The sequence below is a fragment of the Lactuca virosa genome, chromosome 4 (genome assembly GCF_052849685.1).
Source record: "Lactuca virosa cultivar CGN04683 chromosome 4, Lactuca_virosa_CGN04683_v6, whole genome shotgun sequence".
NCBI classification, from domain to species: Eukaryota; Viridiplantae; Streptophyta; class Magnoliopsida; order Asterales; family Asteraceae; genus Lactuca; species Lactuca virosa.
The window spans coordinates 100,027,098-100,046,006 of NC_136429.1; the positions used below are offsets into that span (position 1 = coordinate 100,027,098).

The 18,909-nt window shown below is 34.7% G+C and overlaps 2 protein-coding genes and 1 non-coding gene across 3 annotated transcripts; 1 reads left to right on the top strand and 2 right to left on the bottom strand.

Annotated features, from left to right (window-relative positions):
• The first annotated feature begins 400 nt into the window (after positions 1-400).
• Positions 401-614, top strand: LOC145110564 (small nucleolar RNA U3). The gene has a single exon (XR_013709941.1). It is a non-coding gene; the product is annotated as a small nucleolar RNA U3 (small nucleolar RNA).
• Positions 615-1,706: 1,092 nt separating this feature from the next.
• Positions 1,707-3,089, bottom strand: LOC145109939 (nudix hydrolase 11-like). The gene is made up of 4 exons (XM_079047042.1): positions 2,739-3,089; positions 2,519-2,661; positions 2,186-2,305; positions 1,707-2,049 (listed from the first exon to the last, which is right to left on the bottom strand). The coding sequence occupies exons 1-4, from the start codon at positions 2,968-2,970 to the stop codon at positions 1,831-1,833; spliced, it is 714 nt and encodes a 237-aa protein (XP_078903168.1). The 5' UTR covers positions 2,971-3,089; the 3' UTR covers positions 1,707-1,830.
• A 2,370-nt stretch (positions 3,090-5,459) lies between these two features.
• Positions 5,460-6,633, bottom strand: LOC145106686 (nudix hydrolase 11-like). The gene is made up of 4 exons (XM_079043627.1): positions 6,282-6,633; positions 6,062-6,204; positions 5,874-5,993; positions 5,460-5,785 (listed from the first exon to the last, which is right to left on the bottom strand). Exons 1-4 carry the CDS (start codon positions 6,511-6,513, stop codon positions 5,576-5,578), a joined length of 705 nt encoding a protein of 234 aa, XP_078899753.1. The 5' UTR covers positions 6,514-6,633; the 3' UTR covers positions 5,460-5,575.
• Between the last annotated feature and the right edge of the window lie 12,276 nt (positions 6,634-18,909).

Consider the following 18,909-nt stretch of genomic DNA (forward strand, 5'->3'; position numbering starts at 1 on the left):
GATGAGGGACCATTTCTGCCAAAAGACTAAATACTAATAATATGTAATAAAAGACGAGGGTTATGAAAAATTCAAACCAAAGTGAAAGGGTTGTTTGTGAACAGAAGCATAAAAATGAAGGGTCAATGTTGTAAGTTGGAGGACCAAAATTGACAAAAAAAATGCCTTAAAACTTTTCATAACTTTAATATATATATATATATATATATATATATATATATAATAGTATATTAATTTATTTGAAATTGTATTATTCATAAAACCAAAATAGTTGGAAATAGTGATATTAAACCCAAAAGAAAGAGAGGGGGGTTAGGTCTTAACTCTTTCATTTCGTCCCACACGGATGCGAAGTGCAAAAGAAAGCCAGTATAAATGGAGCAGAGAGGGAGGAAAAAGCACGACCTTACTTGAACAGGATCTGTTCTATAGGCTCGTACCTCTGTATTCTTGATTCCTAAGAAGACAGAAACCCATGTCTGGTTGATGAACCACGACCAATGTAACCAGAGCGTGATTAACCGATCTTCATGGTTCAGGCCATGGCTCAGTAGATGATCGTTGCCAATCCATCTAATGGATCCTGGCATGGTTACATGGTTGTCTGACAGACAATATCAATCTTTTTGGTATATGGAAACTGTAGCCAAATTGAAGATGAAGTGTTTGATGAAATGCCTTGATTGTTTCTGGCAGGTTACATGTTGTCCCACGCACAATTTGTTTCTTTTTGGCGAAATTCGAGATGCATAGCAACTGTTCGATGACATGCCTGAACAAAAGCTAAAGATACTCACTTTGATCATGACTTTCAAGCTAAAGATACTCACTTTGATCATGACTCTTACAGGAAAGCTAAAAGGCTGATGTCTAAACATTTTTGTGCAAAAGATACTCTGTATGCTGCTGTTCTATTTTATGATTGATGGGTTTGTCTTACAATGGGTGGGGAATTCTTTGGTGCAAATCACAGCACTAATATATTGTGAAAGATTTTGTGCATTAATTGGAAATGGACAAATGGTGTTATTGAACCCAAAAGGAAAGAGGCTTGACTTCATTTTCCAAAAAGAAAAGGAAAGAGGCGTGGCTTAGGTCTTATTACTGGATATTATACGTTGTGGAGTTATATGAAAATGTGGTCAAATTAGAGATGCAGAGAAATTGTTTGATGAAATGCCTCAAGAAAATTACTTTATTTTATGTTATGTCCGTATGTTTTATGTTTACTTAGATCATGACTCATTTAGGAAGCTAATTTTTATAGAAAGGATACTCTCTGTATGCTGCTGGGCTATCTTATGATTGATGGGTTTACCAAGAAATGTTTAGATTTCTTTTAGGCAAAACTGCAAATTGATAATGATCTTCATGTTAAAGATATCAAAACTTGGTGCGAAATTGAAACATGGATGGACTATGGGGTGAAATTTAAATTTTGTAAATGTGCTTTGAGACCTTTGTTTCATGGTAAATATGATAAATTGACAAAATGTAGATTTTTTTAACAAGAATTATATGTTAGTTTTGGTATACAATAATGTATGTGCTTTTGTTTACTTTGTTATAACTTATAATCAAACAACATGGTTGGATTCTTGTTATATATGAAGTGTACTCACTATTGACACAAGTTTTATACTTGTGTAGAGTTCAAATCCAATGTGTATATGTATTTATGGAAGAAAAAAAAAAAGAATACTCAATAACATAAAATAAAACATTTTTATATATGCTACAAACAAAAGAATCGTTTGATACAAATAAAGTTACAATTTCATCTTTGATTCGACTTCTGTTACATTTTTATATATATTTAGGTTGAGTGATTCAAGGAACATTAGAACTTGCTGTGGTTTTGTGCCAGAATTTAGGCGGCCTTTCTTGAAAATCCGGTGGTCGCCGGAATATGAGGGAGGCGGCAGCTATCAAGATTCCGGCGGTTAGAGCCCATATCACATACACCCTGTTATTTGTTTCATAGTAAAAATATTGAAGCCAATATTTGTCTCCTCCATGTTCTCTCTCTTCATGTCGTCTGTTTTCATCCTGAATCAGTAATCTTTTGACTTAATTGACTTAATGAGAACATTACTTATTCCAATAGTTATATATGAATGTTTTGTTTTTGACATTGAAAAAAAAAAAAAAAAACTTAATAGAAGAGAAAAGCAGGGATATTAACCTTGAGAAACATTTCTAAAGGGGCATAGAATATAGATTCCACTTCTCCAGCATTTGGAATCGGATTAAATGCTTGTTTATCCCATAGTATGCCCATCACTGGAACTACTGTAACATTCTTCTGCCATTACAATCAAATAGTTGTCAATAGAGGCCTTAGTCAAGTGTAGATGCCATAAAAGTTATTGGGATTCTTACAAAACGTTATTTCAAGACAAAACAGATAACAAAAGTTCATTTAAAGTAAACACATTAAGCTCCTATTTGCACAATTTCCAAATAAAATTCAACATCTATTTCATATCGAAATAAAAACTGGAGAAAATAATCTTACCTTGGTTACAAACGGTTCAAGAACAGTAATAACATCTACAAGGGTGGGATCCAAGCCAATTTCCTCTTCAGCTTCCCTCAATGCGGTTCGAATATCATCTGTATCCTCTTCGTCCGTTCTACCTCCGGGCAATGACACTTCCCCTGAAAAACGAAACCAAAACGAATTCATTTCAAGGTTTCGATTTCATCGAACTCCTAAAGTGCACGACTTTCTTTACCAGAGTGAGATGACAGCTTCGATGATCGTTGGGTTAAAATAACATAGATATCATCTCCTTCCTCGAATAGACATATTAGAACTGCAGCTCGGTTGGGTCTTTTGGATCTTTCGGATTGGTTGGATTGACCAATTGAGGGGTCATCCGGAAGAGGGGAAACGGACTTCAATTGACGAAATCGTTGAGACAAGTCAAGTAGCTTCGGTGATCTTGTAAAGTTGTTGGATTCCATGATCAAGATTCAACCCAATTACTTGTGATGGTAACTGGTAAGTTATATGGGTTAATGGGCAACGTTGTTGTGTGGTGACGCAAAGTAGATGTATATTTTTTCTTTGGTAATAAATAATAATGTAGGTGTTATACGTAACAAAGAAAATTTGATAAAGTAGATGTGTTCGATCTTTTTTCTTTGTTAATAAAGTAGGTGTTATAATATGTAACACCTGTTATGACTGTTAATTGCTCCCATATTTCTTTAATATCAATAGCATTAAAAAAAGATTTTGATTTTTGATTTTATTTATTTATTATTATTTATATTATTATTATTAACTTTTTTCAATAATATTCTTTTATGTTGCACAAAAAAATGTTAAATTTATACGGTCATTCAAATATATTCAGTCGCTGAATAATTGACAGACGTTCAAATTATTATTGATATTAATTTTTTTTCCAATAATAATAAATATTAGTTACTAATTGAAATTATTATTGATATTAATTTTTTTTCCAATAATAATAAATATTAGTTAATAATTGAAAGCAGTTCTAAACTTCATGGACCATTTATGTAAAATTAGTTAATAAGTGAGTATTATACAAATCTTTCTCTTTGAGTTCATTGTTGTATTTATACATCCACTACCTTTGAATGCTTAGAAATACTTAAAAATATACGAGATGACGTCCGACATTTTTCAAATAACAAATTTTAGGAAAACTTGTGTTGTAGATTTGTATGTTGGAAATGGTTTAACATACATTTACTTCTACATATGGTTTCAATTGTATTAATACTCTAATGTACATAGACAATGATATAAGTTGTAGATGCTGGATTGGTCGGTTCTCCATTGGAGTTTTGTCAAGTTTAGTTTGGACAACAATCATATGTGGGTACGTAATGCATGGTCTTGCCCATCTTTCAGAATCTCTTTTCCTTGGTAAGCCATGGTCTAAGATGTGATGTCATAACATTCATTGGAGTTTTGTCAGGTTTAGTTTTTTCTTTCCAGTGAGATAACTTGTTTTGTTCCATTTTATCATGTTTAGAAAAGAGTATTCCTTTCGTGTTTTTGTTTTTTTTCCTTTCCTGTAAACCTGTAATCATTTCTAGATTAGGGGCATTATAGGAATTTTTCCTGTTTCTGTGACAGTCTTGAAAAGGAGGGTAAAATGGGGATATCACTATGCATGAATTTACTAAATGACCGGTTGATTAAGAGCATCCGGTAACAAAACATTAAAATAATAAAGTTCAGACAAAATAATGGTTAAATAGTACAAAAAAATAATTGAAGGGGTTTTTTAAAGCACTAACCTATAATACATAGGGTTTTTTCGGGGTTTTCCTAAGTAATATGTCAAAGATATGAAAGGATATAAAGGTGGACCCTCATTGTTTAGAATTAAAGTTTTAACTAGTTATGTATATTCCAAATGGTAAAAAAGAAAAAAAAATGTCTAAAAGAAAAATATAATAATTTGTGATTAAAAATAAGGTAAACTGCTAATGATTTCGGGTTTATAGAATGACCAAATACCTAAAAACTTGGATCCTAGAAGGTGGGTTAACACAAAAACCAAACGGTAGGATGCAGAAATATACTAAGATAACAATGTTTAATAAACAAACAAACAACAATAGGAGAGATAAGAGATTTAATGTGGTTCCATAACCAAAGAGGCACATCCACAAGAGAAACGACATCATATATATTGCACAATCAAAGAGGGATTACAACACTTACTAGGTGTACATTGGATAATCAAAAGCAAGAAAAATTGACAAAATCATCTTACATACAAACTAAAAGAACTAGCCCTAAAATTTTGTAAAATTCAACACTTAAATGAAAAACAACCCAAATATCTACTTCGCGACTACTACTAGTCAAGTGGCCAATTAATTATTAATGTGAAAATCTCCACTTGAATTGGCGGCGAAATGGTGATTGTGGTCTGATCATAAAAACCCAAACCACAACTACTTGAAGTGGTCGACAAGTATCGAATTAATGTGTCAAGAACTTCTCCTATGATCTTCAAAGCAGTTGTATCTAGATGCATTACAATATAATGTGCAACAAACTTTTGTCATTTTGTCGTGCAACTAAAGTCAAAGGATAACATTTTCTTTATTTATATTTCTAAGTCATCTAATTCTTTTTCATAAATACCAAGTCACTTCAGCAACACAAAGCTCCACTTAATTCATTCATTAACTTGTTGATTTAATCACGTGACCTACTACACATTGTACGAAAAAAAAAGTTGAAATAAATAGGACAAATCGAAAGTTATTTTGCTATTATGACTTTTTGAAAATACATATGGACGTTGATCAAACAAATAGACACAATGAAATTTATTAGTGCAATGTGTACTTTTCAACAAATCTCTTAAATGATCAGGGTGGGACACGATTTCTAGTGTATTCACATTTACAAATATAAGAAAGACAAAAAAATTATTCCATACAATGAAGTTACAATTTAATCTTTTGATAACTACAAAGTTACAATATTATCCTCACAAAATTATATCAATTTGTCGATTAAATACTTACCTACAACAAATGATTTATGTTGATACTGATTGGGGGACCCACATTATAATTTGCCGTGGTTTCTGTTCCAAAATTTAGGCATCCTTGGTTGAAAATCCGGTGGTCGCCGGAACACCAGGGAGGCGGTGTCTATCAAGATTCCGGCTGTTAGAGCCCATATCACATATACCCTGTCGTTCGTTTTGTGATAGAAATAGTGATGCAAGAATTTCTCTCCCCTGTGTTCTATCTCCTTCTCTCGTCTATTTTCATTCTGAATCACCAAAATTCAAAATCCCATTTTCAAGAACATGTCGCTGCTACTTTTTTGACTTAAATAGAAAAAGGAATGAATTACAAACCTTGAGAAACATTTCCAAAGGAGCATAAAAGATTGATTCTACTTCTTCAGGATTTGGAAGTGGATTGAATGCTTGTTTATCCCATAGTATTCCAATCACTGGAACCACACTAACATTACCCTGACATTAATAAATCAAATAGTCAATTTAATGCTTCGAAGAAATTCATATTGGAATAAATTTTTTACCTTGCTTCCAAAGGGTTCAAGAACAGTTACAACATCAACAAGGGCAGGATCCAATCCAATTTCCTCCTCAGCCTCCCTCAACGCGGTTCTAATATCATCTGTATCGTTTTCGTCTCTTCTTCCTCCAGGCAAAGACACTTCCCCTGCAAAAACAAAGGAGAACGACCTTCATTTCATTTGGGCATTTCATCAAACACCTAAAGTGCACGACTTTCTTTACCAGAGTGAGACGACAGGGTCGACGATCGTTGGGTTAGAATAACATAGATATCGTCTCCTTCCTCAAATAGGCAGATTAGAACTGCAGCTCGGCTGGGTCTTTTCAGTCGTTCAGATTGGGTTGATTGATTGCTTGAGGAGTCAACTGAAAGTTGGAAAACGGACTTCGTTTCACGAAATCGTTGTGACAACTCCAATAGCTTCTGTGATCTTATAAAATTATTGGAATCCATGAACAAGATCTACCCAAATAGTGAAAAATGATCCTCTCGTTCTCTTTGGTGGCGAGTTTTTTTTGGCTAATGGATTGGTCAACGTTGAAATATGGATGACAAAGTCACAATAAAAGAAAGGAAATTCTCAGTGTCCCGGAAAATGGAAAAATGATTTATAAGCCTATCGATCTTCGTTGTTTTATTCGTATTAAGGTATATTTTTTTATAAATTCAATTATTTAACTTATTATATATGTTTATATATTAAACATTGTCATTGACTATCTCAAACATGTAAACAAGTTAAATGATTAAATATGTACAAAATAAAAAAAAAAAAAAAAATTATCTAAATATAAACAAAACGAAAAATTAAATACTCCGACAAGTTATTTTCCTCACTTTTAATAGTGATTTTATTTTTTATATTTGTCTGTATTATTTTTTTCAAAAATTATTTTTAAAGTATCCATAATGCCTTCAATATTAATTAAATATTGATCAATTCTAAACTTTACTTTTTTAATTAAAAATATATTTTTGTTTTGTGACATATTTTATATAGCCTCCTATATTTTATTTTTTACTTTTTTAAGCATATATAATATTTTTAAAATAAATAGTATCTAACAATAAAATTAAATAAATTAAATATGTAACAATAAATGTGGAGGATCTTTTAAAAAAATAAAAAAATATTACGTAGCAAATAAAAAACAAATCTATATAATGTAAATGTTTTAAAACTATTACAACTTTTAATACTTTTTAATAAGAAGCTTATAAAATTTTAATTTTTTAATATGTTATTTTAAACTAGTATTTAACGAAAATATTTAAAATGTAATAAAAAAATATTAAATTATCATACAAAATATATGAAACACTTTAAAAATGTTGTAAAAGAAGTTTAGAAATAATTATATGAAATTTATAAAAAAGTTGTATGAAAATGTAAAAAAAAAAGTTAAAAACTTGTAAGAAAAAATTTAAAAATTTAGAAAAGTTTAAAACATTGTATTAGATAAACCTATAGTAAAAAAATATCATAAAAATATTGTAAGAAATTAAAAAAATTCTTAAGAAATTTATAAAAAAAAAATAAAAAATAAAAAAATGTTCATATTTTGGCAACTTTTTTTTGTATACATTTGACCATTTAACTTGTTAGATGTGTTCACATATTACCATTATTACCTGTTATACCAAGTGACTATGATAATATGTGAACACATTTAAAAGTGAAATAATCAAATGTGTACAAAAAAATGCCTAAACATGAACAAAACGAAAAAGTAATTATCATGGCAAGTCATTTTCCCTAGGTACCAAATTCAAATTCTTTGTACACCTCTTTGGTTTTGTGGCAAGTTTTTTAGGCTAATGGAATGGTCATGTTGGATAATTTATTTTGGGATAATGATTTTAAAAAGTAATATATTTTTTGATTTTTATATATTTGGTCAATGAGTTTTTTTTTGTTCATATTTATCCCTACAACTTGTTAAACCATACACATTCAATTCTTATGACCAACTACTGCAGGTAAGTTGGAAAAATGACTTCATAGGGTAACATATTTCTTAATTTGTACACATTTGGTCATTAATATTTGTTTGCATATTTAGTCCTTAATATTTTTTGTTGCAAAATAAATCTTTATTGTTTTTGTACACATTGACTTATGACCGATTTTTTTTAGGTTTTCTCACGACATCCTACATATGACAATCATTAATGAGATTTTTGGAGCTAATGATGCTTATGGCCACCTCGATCTCGGCTACTTGTGTAACGTCCCAAAAATACCGAGTAAAAATTTCATTTTAAATACGTTAAAGCCATTCATTCATTGTTCCAAAAGAGGATTAGAGTCAAAGTATTCTCAAAACATTAGAGAAATTTGTAAACATTCAATGCAGAATAAAACTCCAGGGGATACAGTGCGAACAAACCGAGCCCTTCCTTTTGAAAATGAAAGTACTTGAAACCATAAGCATAAACTGTAAGCACGAAGCTTTATAAGTTCCCCAAAGTACCACATATAACAGTACGTGGTTGTGTCAGGTCTGTATCAACCCCACATGACAACATGTAATTGTGTCGGGTCCATATCAAACAATATGACATCAAGTAACTATGTCAGGTCCGTATCAACCCCGATTCCATAATGACTATATAACACCACATAGCCGTGTCTGGTCCGTATCAACCCCACATACATAAAATATGTAGTCATATCAGCAAGATTCACAAAGACAACATGCACATAAAAGCATATCGGTAAGTGTCAGAAAGACCGTTACTATCCTACAACATAATCAAGTGGGTCGGCATTGGTACCATCGTACCACAAGCACAGTAAGGAGACTCACCTCTCAATTGGAAAAATCGTTGAATAGGACACTGCTCTGAATATCAGCTCTACTGGTCACCTATTCATTGGAACATGGCCAATCTTAACTTACAATCAATATACCCAAAATACCCCTAGGTTAAACTCCTGGTCAAAGTCAAAGTCAACCGTGTCAACTCGATGAGTACGATGGGTGTACTCAACAAGTATCTAGGGCGTACAACACGTTTGACTAGAGTCGACCGGCTGACCACGTACGCGCAACGTACCCTTTGGTACGCACAGCGTACGCGACTGCCACCCTTTCTTCCCATTAAGAGCTTAATCCTTAAGCTCTTTCATCCAAAAATACAGATCTAGCCCTCAAATGATGTTCTCAATCATAAAGTTTCAAACTTTATGATCCTGCATGGATATTAAGTGCTCAATACCAAATATCCTAACTTCTTAACTCTTTAAGACATTCTAGCTCATGCATGGAAGGAACCTAAGGTCCAAGATTAAACTTTTATGGTTCCTAACAACTCCATAATGGATAAAGTTCCCAACTTTATCCATTAGAATGATTCAAACAACCAAGATCTAGTCTTTAAGTCTTAAATGGAACAAAAGTGCATCTTTTTCAACTTAATCCATTAAGTCAAAGTCTCCAACCTTTAAATTTTAATCAATATGATGTTTAGATGGATAAAGTTTCCAATTTTATCCATAACAAGGTCACAAACTTTCAAGATCTAAACTTTATGCACTAAAGTGACCAAAAGCTAACAACACCCAAAACTAGCTAGATCAAACAAATGCATCATCAAGGTTCAAGCTTTATACCTCTAGAAGAAAGATCAAGGTGAAAAAAAATCTGGATTTACAAGCTCAAATGCAACCAAGACTTCTCCAAAGAGCTCATTCTTCTCCAAGATGCACCAAGAACACTCCAAAGCACTCAAGAACACCTTATTTTGCTCAAAAGGATCAAACTAGGGTTAGGGTTTTCAAGGGAGGGTGTTGGAGATGTAGAGGCTAAGAATGGAATAGGTTTGGGGAAGTTAAGGACCTTAAATAGGGCTTAAACCACACAAACAGGGTTTTGGCACTGATCGCGTACGCCGAGTGTACTCCTGGTACGCCCAGCGTACATCTTGTACACCCAACATACTAGACTAAGTCCAAAACCTTCCTAATTTCTATTGGTCATAACTTCTTCGTTCCAACTACGTTTTCGATGATCTTTATATCCACGAAAAAGTATTGAGGAGCTCTACAACCCTATCTAACTACTTTTGACTTGAACGTTTTTATTATAAAACCGTAAGTAAAAATATATTCCCTTTTAACGAGAGTAATCTTAACGAAAGTTGTAGTAAGCTCAAATACAAATGTGTGGACATAAAAATCGTTAAAATCCGAGATCGTATGAAGAAGTTATGGCGGTCAAACACAACACCTAAGCCAAACCACAAGACCTAAGCAACCAAGTAGCCGATGCCACGATGAACATAAACATCAAAAACCCCACACACCTCATTAATGATTGTCCCACGTAAGATAACATGAGAAAAACCTAAAGAAATCAGTCATAAGTGCTGAACGTGTACAAAAACAACAAGGACTTATTTTGCAACATGTAACATCCTAAAAATAATAAATAAAAAATTCATTTTTAAACCACCAAAAACCATACAATCAATTGTTCTAAGCCAATCAATGTATAAATTATTCTCAAACAACAGAGTAAATCAATAGATAGTGCAAAATAAATCTCTGGGGGATGTAGTGCTATCAAGTCGGACCCTTCCCTTTCAAACCAAAAGTACCTAAGACATTTTAAACATAAAACCGCAAGCATAAAGCTTAATGAGTTCTCCAAAATACCACATACCATACATAACATCGGGCCCCACTGATCAGACTAACGGGCCCCACCCACATAACGAACATCGCCCAAATAGTGGTCCCCACCCAACACACATGCAAGAGTCACAAATACAATCTAACATCCTACATAGTATAGCGAGCAAAATCACCTCACACTCGGATCAGATCAACCACAACTCGAACTGACAAGAGACTTGTGCTACAACCTACCTATCGAAATAATCAAGGTTATCCCTTAGTCTGTACTCTAAGCTAGCCATTTGATCAAAAGTCAACGATCAAAGTCACCCCAGCCGACCTCCACGTCATGGCCACCCATTGTCCACGTCGTGGCAGCTTCACGACAAAGCAGGCATGACCAGACCAGCCACCACGTCATGGCAAGCATGCCACCATGTCATGACAAACAAACATAAAGAACTTAACGGATTAAGCTCTTACCCTTTTACCCAAAGTTCCAAAGCTCATATCTAAATCTCCTCAAGGTCTTAATAAATAAAATTTCAAACTTTATCCTTTAAGACATCCCAATAAGTCAAAATCTCAAATCCTAAGTGTGACATCCCCATTTTCACGGCCAGAAAAGACCAATTTTGTTTATGATTTATAAAAATCAGAGTACCCCTTTTAATAAAAATGTTGCGGAATTTGTTCCCAAAATAAAATATGATAGAGATTTATCAAAGCATTTCCGAAGAAATGTGTTTCATTATACTAAAACGTCGGGATGTCAAGTTTGATACAGATCAAAAGCATAAACAGTACAATATAAGCCTTACAACATTTATTCATATCTACAGGCCTATAATCCCTTATCCCTCATCAATTCATCCGACTATGCTCTCGTTCCACTACCTGTAATACATGAAACTGAGTGGGTCAAACTTGGGAGCCTGGTGAGCACATAAGGTTTTCAACCCACAATAAATAAATTTATTATTTTCATCAACCAAACAAACCTGATCACCCGTTCCCGTTATCCTCACTTTACGTCCCTAAAACATCTAATACAAGGGACCTAGCCTAAGGATTTTCATTGGGGCGACAACACTGCTTCGGGGGTTCCTCAACAATTTATGTCAAATAAGGCAACCATGTGGGGGATGGAGTACTGCTGGCGAACACTGAGTTCTAATAAACACCTACAGGTTGCGAGCCTGCTAGCGTTCTACTGGACTGTCTAGAAAAGTCTGTGGTCGTCATCTATATTCCGCTAGATGACTGGATCAACAACAACATCGAGGGCTCTCATTATTTTATTTTATCACACAACAACTATTACATCTACCCATGTTTTACCCAACACATTTTGTAGATATAAAATACATATACAATTTCAATCATTTAAAACATGTATAAAATTGTTCATCCAACATAGATAGCAAGTATACAGATAATATGCACACATAGCACGTAATTTATATAAAATACTTCATATCTATGTGTAAGATGAAAGTAACTATGCACTCACCTGATAAGATGGTGACTCTGTACTCGGACAATGCTTCGTTTACTTAAAACAATTTCTGTTGACAAAACCTAGTATCATTACCACTAGAGTTTAGTCTAATGTTCATCGAGACTAATTAGTAGTCTTAGTATTATTACAATTATATAAGCGTTAAAACAATACTTTTCACCCACTATGTACAGACAGGGGCCATACATGAAACACCGGAGGGTAGAACCATTTTAGCATTTAAGCCGTTCTGAAATCCAACAAGCCAAGCGGCCCTTCAAACCGGATTCCCCGTACCGCGAGTGGTTAAAAAGATATTATAATGACACTTATATAACTCAAAATAATAGCCCAAATATTTATTATAAGGTCCTAATAACATTAATATATTTAAACATAAGCTATACTTAAGGTAGGGTAAGTATATCTCACTTACCGGGGGTTTGGCTAGGAGTCGGGCTCTGCAGGGGCAGAACTTCCGAGCCGAAAGCTCTTCTTCTCGGAGCCTTCTGGCACTCCGGGACTCGCCTCTAGCACTTAGAAGTTTCTAGGGAAGGGAAGAGAGGTTTGGGGGGTAATGGGAGAGAAAGAGTATGAAAGGTTTCTAGGAGCCTTCTGGCACTCCGGGACTCGCCTCTAGCACTTAGAAGTTGCTAGGGAAGGGAAGAGAGGTTTGGGGGGTAATGGGAGAGAAAGAGTATGAAAGGTGTGAGTTTTGGGGGTGATTTACGCCTCTATTTATAGGCTGTCTGGGCCGATTCACGTCGTGAAAAAGGGTGCTCACGTCGTGAGCCTTGCGTAGGCTCCAAGGTGAAGTCTGGTGCTGACACGTGGCGCAGGACGCAGGTAAAACAGCCAATCTTTAAAAATTCATAACTTTCGCATACAAACTCCGTTTTTGACGTTATTTATATCCACGCATAGGTAAAAACAAGATCTACAACTTTCATTTTGACTATGTCGGCTAATTCTCGACCGATTTTAAGTTTAATAGTATGAGAAGATTATACTGTTAAATGATTACGTAAAATTCATAACTTCTACATACGGACTCCGTTTTTGTCTGTCTTTTTATCGTTGAGTTCCTATTAATGAGATCTTCAATTCTCATTTAGTTTGCGTTGGCCAAAAATCGATCGATCTAAAATTCGAATTTCGGGCTGTACACTGCTATGCCAAATCTTAGAAAAATCATAACTTCCTCATACGAAGTCAGATTTGGGCATTCTTTTTATGCACACTCTCGGTTTAATGTATACTACGACTTTTGTTTAGATCGCTAATTCTAAAAAGTCTTCTATCGTAAATTCACTATTTACGTCACGCAGTGTCGTGCCGGTTCTGTCGCGAAATTTCGACAGACCATAACTTCTTCGTTATAACTCGGATTTCGACGTTCTTTATATGTTCAGAACCTTGTAACAAATACTATAACTTGGTTAAGATTATTCATTCTAAATAATCTTCCATCAAAAAGTCATATTTTCACGCTTATTGTCTCTAAATTGACTAGCTCGAATCTGCGGGCGTTACACTAAGCTCCTAATGGTTGCTCCAATTGCATGGACACTAAACTATGTCATGTAACACAACTTTCCAACCAAAAACATGGTCTAGAAGATAAATAATTCACTCAAAGGCTTAGGAATTCACTCAAACTCTAAGAAATTTAGGACCAAAAAGCTCAAAAAATGACCTAAGACAATATCTTTAGTTGTAATGACAATGTTGAGACTTTATACCTCCACAACGTCTGAAATGAGATGAAGATGTTGGATCTAAGGTTGAAACAAGCTTACAAACCACAAGATGGACTCCTTCTTTCTTCAAGCTTCATAAAGATGGCTTCAAATTCACAAATAGGTTAGGTTTTGGGTGGGGATCGATTTTAGAGGATGGAGGCTTCCAAATGAGGCAAATCTAGGAGTAGTACCTTTAAATAGGGATATAATCCCCGAATCTAGGGTTTTGAACCCCTACCGCCACCACGTCGTGGCTAAGGACTTTCCATGTCGTGGAGGTTCACGGATCCATGGTTTTTTAACCGGGTTGCCACGTCGTGGTTATTCCATCACTACGTCATGGCCAAACCAAAATCCCAAAACTTATATTTAATGAGATTAAATTCGGAAGAACCATACCAGGAAACAAATGTTACAACTCTCCCTATCTTAATTCAGATTTCATCCTCGATATTAGATGTTGTAAATAACTCAAGATAATGCTCCCTCATCTTTTCTTCGGGTTCCCAAGTTCACTCGAAACCCCTCCGATGCTACCATTGCACCTTTACCTGACCCACTACCTTGTTGCGTAAGGTCTTCGTCTTCTTGTTAAGAATCTTAATAGTTCTCTCCACATAATTCAGACGCTCATGAACCTAAATGTCATCCAAGGAAACCACTTTGGAATCACTAACCAAACACTTCTACTACTGAGAGGCATGAAACATGTTGTAGATCGGGCTAAGCTCGGCGGGTAGATCCAAACGATAAGCAACCTTTCTCACTCGGATGACAACCCTAAAAGTTCCGATGTATATAGGTCCCAACTTGCCCCCTTCCAAACCAGATGACACATTTCTAAGGTGACACCTTCAGAAGCACGAGATCCTCAACCTGAAACTTAAGGTAGAAACGACGTCGATCAACATAACTCTTATGTCTGCTCTGTGTGGTCTGCAACCTACCGCGCACCTGTTGTATCAACTTTATGGTCTTGACCACTACCTCAGTGCTCCCCATCACCTACTAACCGACCTCACCCTAGAAAACCGAGGTATGACATTTCCTCTAACATAGTAGCTCGAGGCATATCAATGCTGGTGTGAAAGTTGTTGTTGTAGGAGAACTCAGCTAACAAAAGTTAAGTATCCTAGCTCCCACCAAAATCTAACACACATGCACACAACATATCCTCAAGTGTCTGAATGGTCCACTCACTTTAACCATCAGTCTACGGGTGGTAAGTGGTACTAAAGAGCAACTGAGTACCAACTCCTCGTGAAACTTCTTCGATAACCTGGAAGTAAAACAGATGTAAAGATTGGAAACAATTGAAACTGGTACTCCTTGCCATGTAACCACCTACTTGATGTAGATATTGACTAACTTCTCAGCGGATGAACTCTCCCGAATTGGGATAAAGTGGGAACTCTTGGTTAACCTATCGACAATGACCCAGATAGAATCAACCATACGTGTTGTCCTGGGAAACCTCGTGATGAAATCCGTGGTGATCTCCTCCCATTTCCATATGGGAATGGGTAAAGGATGTATCTTGGCATAGGGTATTTGATGTCCGACCTTGAATTTCTGGCAAGTCAAACATCTCTCCACGTACCAAGCTATTTATCTCTTCATGCAGGGCTACCAATAGTTAAGTCTCAGATCCCTAAAAATCTTTGTAGCGCCAGGATGACTCAAAAACTTTGACTTGTGTGCCTCCTTCAATCGTGTCTGCCTCACTCAACTAAAAATAGGAACCCATACTCGGTCGTATTAAGTCAACAAACCACGAATATCCTTGACAAATAAAGGAATCTGACCCCTAATATTCTACTTCTTTCAATTCTCTTCCTTCAACCCCTCAATATATGCCTCCTTTATCAAATACAAAAACGGTGAAGTAATAATCATCCTCAAGCATAGGTCTCTGATAGGATTACTCATCGCCTTGTGGCTCAAGGCATCAAATACTACATTGGCCTTCCAAGGAAGACAAAATCTCGTAGTCATAATCCTTCACGACATCCAGCCATCTGTGCTACCTCATATTTAGATTCGGCTGATCCATCAAATATATTAAACTCTTGTGATCTATATACATGGTACAACGGACCCCATACAAATAATGCTGCCAAATCTTGAGGGTGAAAACCACAACCCCTAGCTCTAGATCATAAGTAGGATAATTCGCCTCGTGAGGCTTCGACTGCATTTGGAGCGTAAGCAATCACATGACCTCTCTGCATAAGCATTGTACCCAAACCTATAATCGACATATCACAATAAACTATAAAATAATCCACGCCCTCGGGAAGGGTCAATATCAGAGCCTCACACAATATCTGTCTCAAAGTCTCAAATTCCGCCCCTGCTCAGGCCCCCACCAAAAAGTAACATTCTTCTTTGTTAATCGGGTTAAAGGCACAAAAATCTTGAAGAAATACCGAATGGACCTCCGATAATAACCTACTAACCCAAGTGTTAGGTGCATTATGTGTTGGATAAGGTGTCTAAGTCCATAACTATATTTGGTATGTACTTGACCCGACTTGGCATGGTCCATTTGGGTTGCATGGCATCACAACAATTGGATAGACATAATGAGAAAAAGGACACTTATGATTTGTTAATATATTATAAGTTCTAATATATTAATATGAAATCATATTATTTAATTAGTATTGATCAAGAATTAATTTGGAATTAATTTTGTGATCAAAAGAGACTAATTAAATATATGGGGATTGATTGTGTAAATCATTCATTCTTATATAGTGGGCTTATGATCCATGATTCATTAGATTCGGCTAAAACCCATAGGGTGCTCCATGGAGGTTAAAACCCATGGATCATGGAGGAAATGAAAAGCCATGCACATTAGGGTTTACATGGTGTAACCCTACACGTGGCATGCAACCCTTGGCAAGCAAAATTGGCCACTAAGACATACGGGTGAGGGCTAGCCGAATTTGCGCACAAGTGTTCTTATCTCAAGTTATTCCAAGAGTTGTGGTGTTGTGTGAAGCATTTGAGGCATCACATTTGGGGTGCTAGGCTCACAAAGTCTTAAGAAATCCAAGCTACAAGAAAAGGTATGTCATTCTACTAGTTTTTATATTCCATATACCTCATGATATGCTAGATAGGATGAAACCTTGGAAAAATCAATATTTGCATGTATAATAGAGAAAACATAGATCCAAGGTTTCTAGGGTTGCATGTACACCATAGGAGTGTTAGAATGCTCAAAACCCAACATTATGTGCACCTATTATGCACGTCTATTCCTGTATTTTCATTTCATTTTACTTCCTAATTCTTGCATTTAGTTAACTATTTGGGCACTTACATGTCTTATTCAGAATGCTTGGTACTTCACTATCTTTTGATTTAATTTGCAGGCAATATGGAGCACAGAGCAATGTAGTTATGGAGGCGAGCATGTTTGGGATATAGAATAAGCACTTTTAACCTTGAAAGCATCTAATAATATAATTTTTTGTGTTGTATTAGGGGAGATCATGATACCTCAAGTACTTACATGATTTGAAGTGTGGAAAGGGTGCTTTTTGACAAATGTGAGTTAATCTTTGTGGAATTTAAGTACTTTGTTAGAGAATTTCATATCTTAGACGAATTGGAATTAACCTAGATTGTATAGGTTGCATGTACCCCTATTATATAAGATTTGCTATTGGTACTGCTAAACTCCTTAGTGTGTATGAGAATTAAGGATGCATATATGTTAGATTGTTATTTTTGATATGAGAGATGCATTAGGTCCATGATAAAATTAAAGAATGTTTGTATAAATTATATGTGTATGCATGTCATGATTTCTTGGAAATATTTGTCTATGATGTTTAGGACCATACATGCTAGTGATATAATGTGCTTAAGGGCGTGTTTGACACGGAGCTTTTGGAAGCGTTTGGGAGCTTCTAGCTTTTAGCTTTTGACAAAACGCTCTAGTTTAAACAAAAAATTTCGTTTGGCAGTACGGGCGTTTAGTTTTTAGTTTAAACAAAACGCTTCAAATCTAAAAGCTACTTCATGTAGCATTTAAAAAAACGCTACTGAGCTTTTGAAATCAATTTCTAAAATTACCCTTAAAAATATATTTATATATTTATTTATTTTTAATCAGTTGTCCTTTTATGTAATTTTATATATTTCAAAAGCGTCTAGCTACTTTTGCCAAACACTCATATAACAAATAAAACCTACAACTTCCCTCTACCAGCTACCAGCTACCCGCTACCAACTAACCGTTACTCGTTTCCAGCTAACAGCTACTTTTGCCAAACACGTCGTAAATGTTGAAATGATGATATAACGTTTTGTTAAACGCTACATGAGGTAGCTTTTGGATTTAGAGCTTTTGTTTAAACCAAACGTTGTAGTGCCAAACGAGATTTTTGTTCAAAACGAAGCATTTTGTCAAACGATAAAAACTAGAAGCTCTCATACGCTTCCAAACGCTCCGAGTTATTATAAAACCTAAACCCAAAAAGTTTCTTTCCGATGGATTGTTATCATTTAATTTCTAATTTTTAAAACATGAAAAAATTCTGTTTAATTTTTTTAAAAAGAACCATTTATGTTCATTTATGAAATAATCGAGTATTTATGCACTTTCAATTCACTTTCTGTAATATACAAGAACCATATGGTCATTTATGAAATAAGGGACAATTTATGGATTTTATAGTGTTTTGCATATAATTGACAACCTTTTCATATTTTGGACAAAACATATCTATATACTATGTTTTTTTTTTTTTCAATTTTAAAGCAATGAAAGTAAGTTACTAAAACTATGAAAGTACAAAATAAACGAACTACTAATAATGTGAATAATTAAAACAATAAAATTTAAAATGAATAAATAATTTATTTGAACACTTTAAAATGCATTCAATATTGGTTATTGTTGTTTCAACGTCAATAATATCACTCAATTTTGAAAATCATAAAGCATGTTAAAAAACATCTATTGT

Excerpts from the sequence above, each read along its gene's own strand:
- LOC145109939 (XM_079047042.1), bottom strand. The coding sequence starts at position 2,970 with ATGGAATCCAACAACTTTACAAGATCACCGAAGCTACTTGACTTGTCT. Across the intron at positions 2,662-2,738 it reads GAAGCTGTCATCTCACTCTG|GGGAAGTGTCATTGCCCGGA; the intron begins GTAAAGAAAGTC and ends TTCGTTTTTCAG. Across the intron at positions 2,306-2,518 it reads TTGAACCGTTTGTAACCAAG|AAGAATGTTACAGTAGTTCC; the intron begins GTAAGATTATTT and ends TTGTAATGGCAG.
- LOC145106686 (XM_079043627.1), bottom strand. The coding sequence starts at position 6,513 with ATGGATTCCAATAATTTTATAAGATCACAGAAGCTATTGGAGTTGTCA. Across the intron at positions 6,205-6,281 it reads GACCCTGTCGTCTCACTCTG|GGGAAGTGTCTTTGCCTGGA; the intron begins GTAAAGAAAGTC and ends TTGTTTTTGCAG. Across the intron at positions 5,994-6,061 it reads TTGAACCCTTTGGAAGCAAG|GGTAATGTTAGTGTGGTTCC; the intron begins GTAAAAAATTTA and ends TATTAATGTCAG.